Source organism: Acinonyx jubatus, chromosome D1, assembly GCF_027475565.1.
Source record: "Acinonyx jubatus isolate Ajub_Pintada_27869175 chromosome D1, VMU_Ajub_asm_v1.0, whole genome shotgun sequence".
In the NCBI taxonomy this organism is placed as follows: domain Eukaryota; kingdom Metazoa; phylum Chordata; class Mammalia; order Carnivora; family Felidae; genus Acinonyx; species Acinonyx jubatus.
The window spans coordinates 51,281,469-51,296,884 of record NC_069390.1 but is presented as its reverse complement, the minus strand read 5'-3'; the positions used below and the strand labels follow the sequence as shown (position 1 = coordinate 51,296,884).

The 15,416-nt window shown below is 46.0% G+C and overlaps 1 protein-coding gene across 1 annotated transcript; it reads right to left on the bottom strand.

Annotated features, from left to right (window-relative positions):
* Nucleotides 1-6,004: 6,004 nt before the first annotated feature.
* On the bottom strand, nt 6,005-14,721 carry HPX (hemopexin). The gene is made up of 10 exons (XM_015079304.3): nt 14,564-14,721; nt 14,352-14,416; nt 14,183-14,254; nt 13,885-14,006; nt 12,088-12,241; nt 11,201-11,413; nt 10,812-10,943; nt 6,728-6,858; nt 6,485-6,647; nt 6,005-6,346 (listed from the first exon to the last, which is right to left on the bottom strand). The coding sequence occupies exons 1-10, from the start codon at nt 14,644-14,646 to the stop codon at nt 6,087-6,089; spliced, it is 1,395 nt and encodes a 464-aa protein (XP_014934790.2). The 5' UTR covers nt 14,647-14,721; the 3' UTR covers nt 6,005-6,086.
* Between the last annotated feature and the right edge of the window lie 695 nt (nt 14,722-15,416).

Here is a 15,416-nt window from a genome sequence, read left to right as displayed (position 1 = left end):
ACACTTAATGATGCAAAGGCAGCCGTTTATACCACTGTATATAAGTATTGCTTTGATATTGCAATTTTTCTTGTAGTTTATTCAATAAACCCTCTTCTGGGTGGTTGTTATGATTTGAAAAATCTATAAGGAGTAAAATATTTCCAAATATTATATGGAGTGGCATTCATAAGTCAGATGCTAGGCCTAGCAAGGACTTGCTTAATGCCCTTCTTGAACAGAACTATTTTAGTATATTCCTGGGAAGAGGATATAGGGTGAGAAGAGAAAAGGACTGAGGTGAAGTCTAGGAGTACCACCAGCATTTGGGGAGCCAGCAGAGGAAAAGAAGGCTAAGAAGAAAACTGAGAAGACACAGTAAGAGAACAATCAGCAAAGAGTAATGTCATGGAAGAAATCCAAGGGAGGAAAGACTTTCAAGGAGGAAGAAGTGGTCAACAGCATTGAATGCAGCAAAGATTTCCAATAAAAAAGTATCCTTTGAATTTGGCAACATTGAAGGCCTGGATCCTCATGATATGATCTGTGTCAGCAGAAAATGAGGGCAGAAGCCACAATGCAAGAACATTGAACAAATGAAAATAAGGAAGTAGAATAAATAAGTGCAGACCCCCCCCTTTTCGAGAAATTTGGAAGAAGGAATAGACAGGTGAAAAGTGATATGTGAAGTTAAAGATTCTGGTTTTGTCTTTTTAAGATGGTAGAGACTTGAACATGGGTATAAATTACAAAAAGATACCAGTGGAGAAGATGAATTTGAAAATAAAAAAGATGATGAGGGGCACCTGGGTGGCTCAGTCATTTAAGCATCCTACTTTTGCTCAGGTCATGATCTCACAGTTGGTGAGTTTGAGCCCCTGATCAGGCTCTGCGCTGACAGAGCCTGTTTGGGATTCTCTCTCTCTCCCTCTCTCTCTGTCCCTCCCCAACTTTCTCTCTCTCTCTCTCTCTCAAAGTAAACTTTAAAAAAAAAGGAAAGAAAAAGATGATGAGAGATGGAGGGAGATCCTGGAGGCAATAAGAGGAGGTAAGATCAAGAGTTCATGGAGAAGAATTAGACACCTTAACTTTATGGGCTGAATGGATAGAAATGAAGACAAGGGTATAGGTAGGGTAATTAATAAAGTGGAGCAGGCAAGAGGTTGAGGGATTTTGCACCTGGTGATATCAATATTGTCAAAATCTTTATCTGAGGAAGCAATACGTTTGGATGAGAACAAGAAAACCCTTATAAGGTGAGTATTACCCTGTCGTGAACATGTTGTTGCCATTGTTGTTATCTGCACAGCACCCACCCCCTTCTTATTGGTAACAGCACATCAGTTTTCTCTGAAGATCCATCCCCACCCCACTCTATGTGGTTCAGACGGGAATCATCTCAGTCCCATATCCATGTCAGTGCTGGATCCCTAACCTAGAGTCAGGTCAAAGTGATCAATTCAGAAATGGGTACATGATGGAATATGAGCAGTTTCCTGCAGCTGTTGGGCAAGAGGTGTTCATAGAAGGCAAACCTGGTAGACATCTTGCCACAGGGAAGGATGAGCCTGCCTGAGAACAAAGCCAACTCAAGGCAGAGCTAAGGGGTGGAGTGAGACAGATGCCTGACAACATCAATTTAATACCTATATTTACCTCTGCCTAAAGTCCCGTAAGTCAGTAAATTTCCTTTGTGCTTAATTAATACTAATTTGAGTTAGGTTTTATCACCCAACTCATATATGATGAATATATGTGGCAGATGTTGCCTATTGGTACTCATCCCCACACCCACTCTTCTGTAGCCTCCCCTGTACTAACCGGGCTGGAAATCTGAAAGCCACATTTCTCAGATGCCTTTGTAGCATGAGGAGAGTAGGGGGAAGGGAGAGGTGCCTCTGGCAACATCAGCAGCAGTGGTTCCTGCCCAGCAAAAGCAGAGGTGATTCCAGTAGCATCAGCAATGCAAACTCCAGGCACATCAGCAGCTAGTGCAGATTTGTAGGCTCCAGCTCCTTGATCCACTCATGTAGATGTGTACATTCCAGCTTCTTGGTTCTTGGGCAATAACTTTTCTCCCTTTTCCCCCTCTAAACCAAGGTGAATGGTAGTTTCCTGGTCTCTGAATAACTCTGTTTTCCTTTTTATGCTTCTGCAGATCTCCATTATGATGTTGTTGTTGTTGTTGTTGTTGTTGTTGTTGTTGTTGTTGTTGTTAAGTAAGCTCAGCACCCGATGTGGGGCTTCAACTCATGACCCTAAGGTCAAGAGTCACATGTTCTACTGACCAAGCCAGCCAGCTGCCCCCCTCCCTTACAACTTTGTAACAAATTCTTTGCTTTAAATCCTCCTCTACTTGTTATATCTGGAGTGATTTCTGTATTTTTATTGAACAGCCATCAATACAATATGCATTCGTTTTTTGCATACACACATGCATGTACACACACATACACCACTCACAAAACTCAGAGAGGCTAAATTTCTCAAATATACAGAGTTAGTAAGTGGCCTAGCTAGGATTGGAATTCAGACATGACTGATTCTAAAGTTCTCACTCTTTTTCTGACCTAACATTGGTTTTTGTATTTCTTTTCTTTTTTTATAGCTAGATTAAGTAGAAATTAGAGGGAACAGAGAAATAAAAGTATTGTTAAGTAAGTTGTTCAGGTGATCAATCTTAATGTTCACCTAGGGTAAGGAAAGAATGGCTTTGAGGGCATGGAGGACTGGGAGATAATTAAGGGATCAAACATCTCTATAAAACCAAGGAGGTGGAGAAGGAGAATGTAGTTGTGCAGGAGGCAGAAACATAAGGATAAGAGGTTGTGGTCACAAGTGGGATGGTGGAACTTAAGGCATTTTTTCACAGGAAGAGCAATTGTGAATAATGAGTAGGGTCAGAGTTTGGTCATACTAATTGGATGGCTTCACCAACTGAGAGGACATAGCAGAAGGTTGGTAGATGATGGCCATAAGAATGGTATGGGGGCACAAGGGTGGTGCAGTTGGTTAGTCGTCCGACTTCAGCTCAGGTCATGATCTTACAGTTCGTGGGTTAGAGCCCCACATCAGGCTCTGTGCTGACAGCTCAGAGCCTGGAGTCTGCTTGAGATTCTGTCTCCCTCGCTCTCTGCCCCTCCCCAACTCACGGTCTCTCTCTCTCTCTCTCTCTCTCTCTCTCTCTCTCTCTCTCTCAAAAATAAATAAACATTAAAAAAAAAAAAAGAATGGTATGGCTTGGGGCAGCTGGGTGGTTCAGTCAGTTGAGCGTCGGATTCTTGGTTTTGGCTCAGGGCGTGATCTTGTGGTTCAAGGGATCAAGCCCCATGTCAGGCTCCAAGCTGATGGTGCAGAGCCTGCTTAGGATTCTCCCTCTCTCTCTGCCCCTCCCCTGCTCACTCTCTATCTTTCTTTCTCAATATAAATAAACAAACATAAAAAGAAAAAAAAAAAAGAGAGGTATTGCTCACTTGCATGATGTCAAAGAAGGAATTTAGGAATTTAACCTGCATAGAAAGAGGAAGAGGGATACCTGGGTGGCTCAGTCGGTTAAGTGTCTGACTTTGGCTCAGGTCATGATCTTACAGTTCGTGAGTTCGAGCCCCACATTGGGCTCTGTGCTAACAGCTCAGAGCCTGGAGCCTGCTTTGGATTCTGTGTCTCCCTCTGTCTGCCCCTCCCCCTCCTCTCTCGGTCTCTCTCCCTCTCTCTCTCTCAAAATAAATAAATATTAAACAAGAAAGAAAGAGAGAAAGAAAAGGGAGGGAGGGAGGGAGAAAGAAAGAAAGAAAAAAAGAAAGACAGAAAGAAAGAAAGAGGGAGGGAGGGAGGGAGGGAGGGAGGGAGGAAGGAAGGAAGAAAGGAAGAAAGAAAGAAAGAAAGAGAAAGAAAGAAGGAAGAAGAGGCACCTCGGTGGTTCAGTCAGTTAAGCATCCAAGTCTTGATTTCGGCTCAGGCCATGATCTCATGGTTCATGACATCCAGCCCCTCATCAGGCTTTGCACTGACAGCATGGAGCCTGCTTAGGATTCCCTCTGTCTCTCTCCTTTCCCCATCCCAACTCTCGTGCATGCATGCACATACTCTCTTTCTTTCTCTCTCAAAATAAACTTTTTTTTTAAAGAGGAAGAGAAATGGTACACATGTGTATGGGAGTCATACTAATACTGATATTGTTGCCCATCTATTGGGACAGCTATAGGGAAAGGAGGGGGGACCTTGGAGCAGAGCCTGATCTCAGTTAAAGCTGGAGGTAAAGAGATAGAGAAGTGTATTAACTATGGAGTGTATAGAGAATATAGAGAAGCTTATTAACCATTGGGTGAATTCAATAGGGTGCCATGAGAAGTTTGGGAAGGAGAGGTGCAATTATGAGTGGGGAAAAAGGGCCACAGAGCAGTTTGGAGGTGAGATTTCTCACTTCCCCCTCAGCCTTCTATCCAATATTTTAGCAAGCCCTATAGACTGTCTTCTAAATACTTATTGATCCACCTACTTCTCTTCATCTCCATTACCACCCAGTGTCCAGGTCTATGTGATTTACCATCTAGTAACAGCACCAGTCTCCTCAGTGATCTCACATCCATTGTGGCCTCCTTTCACCCAGTCACAGTGATCTCTCTAAAATGTAAACCTCAACACTCCATACCCATGTCTAAAATCCCTCAGTAGGTCTTCATTGCCCCCAAAGACAGACAAAATCTTAGCTTCTTAGCCTGGCATGAACTCATAAGCCCCTGCCTCCTTCTCCAACCTCATCTCCCACCAGCCCTTCATCTAGCTCCCCTGAATTACTGTGGTTCCCAATCCTGGCTGTTTCTTCTGCTCTGGCTTTTCTTTGCTTGTGTTCCCTCCTGCCTATAATGCTCCTGGAATGGTACTGCATAGTAGGCAGTGAATATATATTTGCTAAAGGGATTCCATACGTTCTACTCCTCTTTTGAAACTCAGATTAAGTGTTATGTGTAAAGCCTTTCCTAACCCCTTCATCCCAGGCATTGCTGGCTCCACTCTCCTTTGTATATACAGTCTTCCACCTTAATCTCTATCTCACTTTATTGCATTTGTCTAATGCCTTGTCTGGGGTCCCCTCTTGACCGTGATATAGAGTTGGAGATTATTGAGGGCAGGGACTGTGTAATTCGTTGACTGACACACTTCTCGGCGCATAGGAGGTAAGTGGATGAAAGAAGCATGAGTAGGATCTTTTCTGTGAGTTCCTTGGAAACAAGCTAGAGGCTTCCAAGTGACAGAGCAGGTGGGAGAAGAGAATAAAGAGACTTAGATTTCCTCCTCAGAGAGGAGAAAGTTAACCTTGAGTACCAGAATTGCTGGATAACTGTTTAGACACCTCCAAGCTCTCTAGTATGATACAGTGATGGCCCTAGATGTAGTACATCAACTGAATGAGGCCCAGACCTGAGACTCTGGCCTTATCCTTACCCCTCAGACTGAAGGAAGGGCAGCCAGCCCTATAAGGATAATCATCCAGACATCATCAGGGATGAAGGAGAAAGCTCAAGATTCTTCTTGGGAGTGGACCCCACAGCTCTGGTGCCTTACCCCTAACCTCTGTTCCCAGCCCCAGCCAACCTCAAGTCCTGGGTCCATCCTGATCTAAGAGGCCCAGATTCATCTCCTTCCCTCCCTCCCAGCCACTGAAGCTGGTGAAGGAACCTTAGGCAGTCTCCTGGTCCAGTAGGACTGACTGGTGCATATCAAGAACCACTTTATGACCTGGCCTCCCAGTGCAAAGCCCTGTATGGCAGTTGGAGCTTGTCAGTCTACTGTTCTAGCCACCAAATTCCCACAAAACAAGGGGCCCCCAGGTCAGGAGGGGTTGGCCTTAAACCAGATAAGGCCGTGGTCTGGAGTGTGGATCTACTTCCAGGGATTTGTCCCTCAGCCCTCCCCTCCCTTGCTTCCCACAGCCTCATTTGAACTTGAGAGCCTCCAAAGAGATGTCATTAGCTTCTTAATTCAAAGGAAGAAGTGAGACTGTTCCACAACAGGGCCCCTTGAGTCCAGCAAAGCAGCACTCTGGCTTTATTGTAAAGAAAATAGGCAGAAGGGGCTATGCCAGACTCATGTCAAGAGCCCTCCTCTCAATGACTGCAGCCCAGGAGGCTGTCCACTCTCAGGGGCTGGGGTAGGGTCTTGGCTGTGTTCAGTTTCTCCACATCACTGTAGCAGTACAAATTGGGGCCATGGATGAGGTACAAGCCAGGGCCGTTGGCAGAACATGAGTTGGGGCCAAGGGACTTTTCCACACACAGGGCCCCATCAACCTTCTCATGGGGCCAAGGAAGCTCCGTCCATGTGGCTTGGGCTCCTAACTCCAGGTCCAGCCACCACAGCTTCCGTCCTGGGAAAAAGGCATCAGACATAACATGGCTTACACATCATGGGGATCCTGATCTTGCCCTTCTTATGCCCTGATGGGGATCTATGCCATGGAGATATAGCAGAATAAGTCACCCTTTAGTATCCAGATGCCCCTCACCTGCCATAATGTGGAGCCGAGAAGACCCAGGACAAGTAAAGGCTGCATCTACAGCCTCAAGGTTGATCCCATGAGGGCTCCCAAATTCCTTCTCCAGCCTCTTTGGATAACCATCTACTAGAGTATAGCCTCCTTTAGTCAAGAAGATATATATCTGAGTGCCCTAGAGGAAAAAGGACATTAATCAGCATAGAGCTGGATATTCTCCCAGTCACCATTTCAAGCTTCTCTCCCAACACATACCTGGATCAGGTAAAGTTTATCATCCCAGGAAAAGGCAGCATCCACTGTTGAAGGACCCTGGGGCCACTGATGGACAATGGGCCAGCTGTGCCACCCATCACGGCTGGTGTCCAGACGCCAGTAGTGGGACCCTGTGGGGTATCAGAGGTACCTTTAGTGCTGGTAGTAAAAGGCCAGGCAGTGAACAGGCAAGTAACAGGTACAGGAATAGGTCCTGAGAAGCAGGAGAGAACATCCAGAGGCCAAGAGTGAAGAGGCCAGGTGAGAGGAGCTAGAGCAGGACTTCAGCAAAGTTGGGCATGGTGACCTGATTGGAGCTGGAGTCACTGGGGGCCTGACAGAAGGGCAAGCATGGAGAACAGTGGCCAAAGTCCCAAGAAGGTTGGTGGATGCTCCCTACACATCTCAGACATCCATGTACAAAAGTACTACAGATGAGACACAGTGACCAGAAGTTGAAAGGGAAGCACCACAGCACACTCCCACTGAGTGTTCTCATTCTGGTGGTGTTCTCTAATCCCTTGAGGTGACAGGAGAATGAGGGAGTAGTCAGACCAGCATCCTCATTTTCTTCTCCCCATTTCATAACAACTTATTAAAGGAATTGTCTAAGTTCCCATTTATCTTTCCTTCCTTTCCCCACTTCACTTACACTTATGTCCTCCTCCATTGAAACTGTACTTTTCAAGGTCGTCAGTGTCCTCCAACTTGCCAAATCTAATCGTCGATTCTGTCTCCATCCTGCTCCGCCTCTCAGCAGCATTTGACTGCTCACGACTCCCTTCTTTAAAGATCTTTTTTTGGATCTTGGCTCCTGTGATACCAGCCTCTTCCAGTGTTCTTCTAAATTTTTTTTGACTATTCTTCTCTTTAGCCTGGTATCTTATATTGGAATCCTCTAGTTTGGGCCTTGTCACTACCTACACTCACTGCCTTGGTGATTTCACCCAGTCCAGGGCTTTAAATACCATCTTTATGCTGATGACTTTTGATCTGTCTTCTTCAGCTTTCATGGACCTCTCCTTTGAGCATCAGGCTTAAACTAAACTGCCTACCCAACATGTCCATGTGGGTCCATTAGGCACCAAAAGCCTAACCTGTGCAAACTGATTTCTGCCCCCTGCCAAATACATACACGTATGTGCGCATGTGCGCACACACACACACACACACACACACACGCACACACACCCCTACTCTTTCCCTAGTTTTTCCCAATTTTAGGAAAAGGAACTACCGGTCACCTAGTTGCCCGGGCCCCAAAAGCTAAGTCATTTCTTGAAACCTCTCTTTTCCCTTCCCCACTCCAACCAATATTCAATCCATTGGTTAATGCTGTCAGCTCAAGGGGTGCCTAGGTGGCTCAGTCAGTTAAGTATCTGACTCTTGATTTTGGCTCACGTCATGATCTCATGGTTTGTGACTTTGAGCCCCTCACTGGGCTCTATGTTGACAGCACAGGGCCTGCAGGGGATCCTTTCTCTTCCTCTCTCTCTGCCCCTCCCTTTCTCTCATGAGTGCTCTCTGTCTCTCAAAAATAAATAAACTTTAAAAAAAAATGCTGTTGGCTCAACCTCCAAAATATATTATGATGACTCCTCACCACTTCTGCTATTATCCTAGTCCAAGCTGTTATTGTGTCTAATCCCGACAACTGCAAGAAGTACTAGCTGGATTCCCTGCTTATACAATTATATCTTTAATGACTTGGGTACTCCAGGATGATCTTCAAAAAATAAGTGAGAACATATCACAGTCATGCTCAAGGCCCCCTCCTGGCTTTCTTTTACAGTTGAAAATCCTTACCAGGCCTATTTAATCTGGCCCCTGCTTCCCTCTTTTCAAACCACTCACCTCCTCCTTCACTGTTCCTTAGCCTCACTGGCCTCTTTTCCTGATTCATCAATGTATCTGCTGTCTACCTTCCCTAAAATGCTTTTCCTCCAGTGCTTTATGTACCTAATGCCTTTTTATCACTGAAATCTCAGCTCAAAAGCATTTCTTCAAAGAAGGGGACCCTCATTTTCCTCACCTCTATCTCATTATCCTGTCCTAATTTCTTCGCAGCTTTTTTTGACACCTAACATTTTCAATTTCATATTTAAAAACATCAACAATTTTTAAATCCATACCAAATGGTATTTGAGAATAAGAAACATTCTGATGTTCCCAGAACACTTCACAACTACCTAAATTATTCTTTTCTTTTTCTTTCTTATTGCCCTGTCTTCCTTAGTCAAGCTCTATGAAGGCATGTGTCTCATCTGCTATGTTGGCTACTGTATCCCAGTGCCTAGAAAAATGCCCAGTGCCTCTCAGGTGCTCAATCATTATTTGTTGAATAAATAGCTGATGTTCTCACTCTACCCACAAGTTCTCTTTATAGTTGTTTACTGGGTATGTCATGGAGACTCTGTATCCACCTTCACCTCCTTATGAAACTACCCTGCTCGTGGCCCCTATTTTGAGAATGGGCTGTGGTGCTCTTTGTACAGAGGAAATAAGTGATGAGCCCCTTTTCCATCACTAGCCAATGCACACAATGACCAGCAATCACTTCAATGTGGCCTGGAATAAAAATATGGGCTGGGTCAGATTTGCTCTCTGGCGACCCAAGTAGGAAAAAGAGTAAGTGAGGCAGTTTCCAGTTGGATCTGAGGCTAAAAGATCATGAATAGAGAGAAGGAAGAGGGTATGATGGTCCTCGTGCAAGCCAACATTGTGAAAAGGCGGGAAGAATAGGTAAGAAGCTATGACGCAGAGAAAGAAAGATATATCGGAGAGAAGAGAGGACCAGCCCTATGCTAAGTAGCTGAGTCACATGAGTGTTTTCACCAAGATAGTGAATTCTCACTTCAGCTGGGGATTTTTAACATAATGGTATTCTCTCCATAGCTGGTACTCTGTCATCAACTAGGGAACATATCTAATACTTTTGATTTGGGAGTACAGCTAAATTCTATTTAGGGCCACATGGCCTGGAGGTTCTATAATCTCTCCATGGCTGGGTATTCTCTCTACATCCCCATGTGGTCCCTATGGCCCTGATTTCTCAATGATCTCTACCTCCTTTCCTTTATCTCTGTCTCACTTTTTCTGTGTGTTCTCCTGGTGGTCCTATGCTTTCACCATAGCTTCATGGTCTGATAGTTATGTGTTATTTTACACATTGTTTACAGTATAAGTCTCTATTTTCACTACAGATGTGTGTTTCATCATGGATGAATGTTCTCATTATAGCATGTGTTTCTGTTGTGGAGATATACTCTCCTCATGACTGTGTCTTTTTCAGTATAGCTTGGTAGTCATGTCTGATCAGATTTGTCCAGGGTTTAAGAGCAAAACGGGATTTTCACCATTCTGTGTTCTCACCACTATTTTACATTTGTACCTGATCATACATTTATCTTGGGCTGAATGTAACTTGGTTGCTTTACTCCTTCTCTTGGAGCTATCCTCAAGTGTGGATCAAGACTCATCACTTTGTGCCTCACTAAACCCAGAACATCCCTAGGTATCATTACATGGCCTTTACCAATTAATGCCACAGGTCTGGAGAGAGGTGCCTCCCCAGTCACTAAAAGAAGAAACCTCCTCGGGCTAGTGAAGGTCTAAGGGACCCAAAACATGTTGCAGGTTCTCAGCAACAGGAACACCTCATCCCCAGGTAATGCTGTGCCCAGAGGCCTAAACTAAGAACAAGAACTTGGAAAAAGATGGAACTCCTAAGGATATACTTAGGGGGAGCTAGAGGACCTGGCAAGATGTGCAAGAGCAAAGGGAATATAACATAAGGAGTTATATGGACCCACAGAGGGCACAGACCTGAGAGTAGAGGGTACTGGGAAGCAGACAGGTAGATGAAGTTAGAGGCCTGGGCAATGAGAGACAAGGTTGAACAATATGCATCAGAAGAGATGAGGGATAAAAAATTGCATGCTGAGGATGCTAAGGATGGGGTCCAAGGGGACAAATAAGGGATGCAGTGATGAAAGTGGAGGAAGTACATCAGAGATGGGAGATACATGCGAAAGAGATGGGAGGAATGGAGGGCAGAGATGGGGGAATTAGGGGTATCTCTCACCACTAAAGGCATACGTGGCACCATGGTTGTCAGTCAGCAGTGCAGATAAGACTAGATCTGGGCCACAGCGCACATCCCTATGGCCAGGGTGGGTACCATTCCCATGGCCTGTCCCATTCCTGTGTCCATGGCCTGGGAAGAGAAATAGGTGAGGAGGAACACAGAGGGAGGTCAGAGGTCAGAATGCAGTCTGAGGTGGAAGAGATGGCAAGGATTAGTGGGAATGTAGGCTTCTCCCACAGGAGGACAACTGGGAAGATCCAGCATGGAGATGGGGCTAGGGCAAGGGCCAAAGTACTATACCAGAGAGTTTAGGTAGGAGCTGGGGTATGAAAACTCAGGGGAGGTAGATGAATTCCAGTAGGTTTCAGGGGCTAGGGCTTTCTCACCTCTGCCAGGGCAGGGTATGAAGTAGTCTCGAACATCCAGAGGGTACTTTGGAAGCACCTCTCCCGTGACAGGGTTGAAGCGCAGGAATTGGTTACCCCGGAAGCAGTAGTAGCGGCTGAGCCATCGCAGGGCAGAGGAGCAGTTCCCAACAGCCGGCCAGGAACGCTCCTTTGTGGCTCCCGTAGTCAAGTCCCAGAACCATGTGTGGTTACCTTTGTCCAATCAATCAACAAGCATTCAGTGGGCCAGGCTACACCCTCCCTTACACTTGCACTGGGCCCAGGCTGGGCCAGATATGATCCTGGCCATGTGAAGCTCACAGCCCGCAGGGAAACAGTTGAAAATGATCATACAATAAAATTCAGCAGGAAAATGCACATGATTGGCTCAGCAAGTACGGTGAGGAGAGACAGGGAAAACTTTCCAGAGAAGGTGATATTTAAATTAATACCTGAAGCAGGAGTTACAAGGCAGAGAATAGGAGGAAAAGGAACTCCAGAGAAAGGAAAGTCTGAAGCATGAAGCAAATTGAGTGTATAAGGAACAGCATAGTGTCTCTGGAGTTTCATATTCAAGGTAAGGGCATGATGAGTGTCGAGGCTGGAGGGTCAGTAGGAACTTGCTCATGGAGAACCTTATATGTAAGACTAAGGAATACAGATTTATCCTAAGGGTCATGGGGAACAGTGAAGAACTTTTAGCAAAATTGCACCATTACCTCACCCAGGATGACTTCCTCTCCTTTCCCTATTTGACCTCTAGATCATAACTGGCATCTCTATTTCTTCCCTTCCTTGGGAAGCCATATGGTGGCTCTACCATCCCTGTGTTACCTCAATCACCAACAACCATTACTCCAGTCTCTCTTATTCCTGCCTCGACTGACCTTGGAAGAAGAGGACACCCTCATCTTGGCATTCCCCACGGTGACATTCCACAGCTGCATCCACTGGGGATGGAATTCCAGGAAACTCTTCTTGGAGCAACTTAGGATATCCTTTCTCTTTCTTCTCCGGAGGGTACACCCATACTTTGTCCCCCTGCATATAAATCACTCTATTTTTAACTGTGCACCTCCACATGCTGCCATTCTGCATTTACACACAACATCTTTGATATATTGCATCTATACAATGTCCTCCTGTAGGCCTACACACTTTTGATCCACCTGTGGATAACAATGTGCTGACCCCTTGCACAAATACTAGTTTGTGCAAATCCCACCACTGTTGCTATAACACATGCACACATCTGGCTGTGTACAACCAGAGACTCCCATGGCACACTTATCTGTAACACCATTAGTCTTGGCAAACACATCCACACATAGTCATCCTGCAGTCATCCATCCATTCATACATTCATTTGTTTATCTATGTATTCATCCATTCACTCAAGAAACAGTTGCTAAATGACTACCATATGCCAGATATTGTGAAAGGCACTGAGGATAAAAGGATAACAAGATTGTCTCTGCCTTCAAAGAGTTCACTGTAGAAAAGCAGAAAGGATCCTACAGTCCTAGCCATGCAGCCACCAAAGTGGAAACATGTGAAGTGCATTGGGAATATAGGCAGAGTGTTTAAGCTTACTTAGAGAATTCCTGGAAGCCTTCACAGAGGAGGAAGCATTTAGGCCTGAGTAGGAATTTTTCAGGTGGACAAGTGTGGAAAGGGTGTTACCAGCAGAGGGAGCAGAGGGAGCAGAGGGAGCAGCCGGCACAAAGCCTGCACAAACAACTACATGTGGTCTCATGTAGCTGGCACACAGTGAATGTGGTGGGGGAGGAGAAAAGCTTGGAAAGATAACCAAAGGCCAGAACTCGAGCCCCATGTGTACCTGACTTGTAGGAATTGGCACAGTGTGGTACCACTTAGTGAAACAGGGGACACAGCAGGAAGGGTAGGTTTGTGAGAAAGATACTAAGTTCAGTTTGGGATATATTGAATTTGAGGTGCTACAGAACATCTAAGTTGAAGATGTCTGCAGGAAATAGGAACGAGATGTCTGGAGCTCTGGGAGATATCCAGATCTGGTGTCCACAACACAGAGAGTCCTCAGAGCTGTAGCAATGGTTGAGATCACCCAGGGAGGGTATATCTGGGACAGATCTCCAAGGAACATACAGGGACTGGCTGAGGATAAGAAGCTTCAAAACAGCAAGAAAGGGCAGGAGGGGAAATCAAGCTGGCAGCGAGGGCTGCCCCAAGCACACAGCACCTTATGCAAATTAGGAGAAGGCGCCCCTTCCTCTGAGCAGACATAGCCTGGGCCAGGGCATGGGACTTGGTGAGCACAGAAGACTTGATTTCATCTTCCACTCACACCCTAGTCAGATGCCATTGTTGTGAACAGCCTGGCCACCATACAAAGAGTACTTGATGCAGAGTCATGGAAATCAAGGGAAGAAATTACCAGGAAGGAAAGGATGGACAAAAGCATCAGGAGTAGCAGAGAAGTCTGTATAAAGATTGGGCCTGAAGAATAGCCCCTGGATGCTATGCCTGCCAGGCCCACATGCACATACACTCCCTTGGCTTGAGCTTCTTCAGGAAAATAAGGCACAGGGGGAGGAAATCTGGAATCTACAGGTAAGGAGTCCATGCTAGGGCCACCTGTGGGAGGCTCTATAATGTCCATTCCAGCCCTTCCCGGCCCAGCCCTGACCTTGGCCCAGAAGTACCTTGATCAGGAAGACACTGTTGTGACCACGGCGGAATGCAGCATCCACAGGGCTGGTGAAATTCTTCCACCTCTCTGAGATTAACTCCCGGACCCATTTGTGACTCTTCCACACGAACTCCCCTGAAAAACACACACTCTGAGGGACCCAGAACAAACATTTGGCCTACTGAGATAGTTACAGAGAAGCTGTGTGTGATACCCTCAGATGATTTCTGAGATCTTCCACAGACAGATACACCCTCAGTGAATGGGACCAAGTCTGAAGTCCCAAATGCCCCAAACCCAGCCCCTCCTACCTTTAAAAAAGAGCATGGCCCCATGTTCATCCAGGGTGGTAGCATCAAAGCTCCAGCCATCCGAACAGGGTTCTGGGATGGAGGTGGGGAGATACAAGTAAAAGACCAGTCAGGTAATACAATGCAGAGACACAGACAGACAGACAGATTCAGGGAGCTGGGGCCTCACCTGTCACATCTGGGTTCACTCTGGCCCCACTCCCACCTTCAGCTCCGTTCCCAGGGGTACCATCCCTAGAGACAAGACAGATAGTTGTCTGGATCCACTAGGCCAAATCCCTCTCCTTTAGCTCCTGTCTTCAAACTTACAGGGCCCTAAAAACTGGCCCTATCCCACTTTAGCCCAGTCCCCAGTCCTTCCCCAACCCCAGCTTTACTCACGGAGGAAGAGGGTGGGCAAAGGTCAGAGACCAGCACAGGCCCAACAACCCCAGTGCAACTGGTACTCCCAGTGCACGAGCCATGCTGAGATGCCACAGGATAGCTCTGGGCACCTGGATGAGCCCCCTATATAGAGATGGCAGCAGCACCACCCCCACCACGAGCCTGCTGAAACTCCAAGTCCTGTCTATCAGAACTATGCCAATATTGGCTGATTACATCAGCGCAAATAAGGTCAGGGTCTGGACAGAAATCTGAGTCCAAGACTAACTCTTCCCGGCAAGAGGCCCCATCCCCCTTCAATGACTTTTGAGCAGTAACTAGCCCCTGCCATTGATGCCCAGTTGTGACTCTCATCACCTTGGTGATGGGTCCAGGTGCCCATAAGGTCAAGGAAGGGCATAGATGGATTGAGAAGCACCTTTCTGTGGTTGGATTTACCTCTATAATGGGGGAGGAGAGAAGAGGAAATTACCACTTTTGTGTACTAAGTGTCAAGCCCTGCTCTAAGATAGCTAAAGACACTGATACTTACACATATTTAGCAACCAGACATTCATACAAACATACTTAGACATACTCAGAGAACAGCTTTTTTCCAAGCTTTATCAAGGGTCTTTCTGGGGGCATTCCCAAATCTCTTCAGCTTTGCCCTTAATGGGTCAATAATATTTCGCTGTCGCCAAATGTCTAAGTCCTGCCCCCAGCCCCACCCCTACTGGTAAAGAGCTTTGAAGAATCACCTGGGAGGGAAGGGCTAAATGGGGCAGAAAGAGGTGTCTCTCTCCCAGATTGCATTTCTAGTAATTAGTCTTTCTTGGTAGTTTCCACCTTAAGGGAAAAGTACTTTATT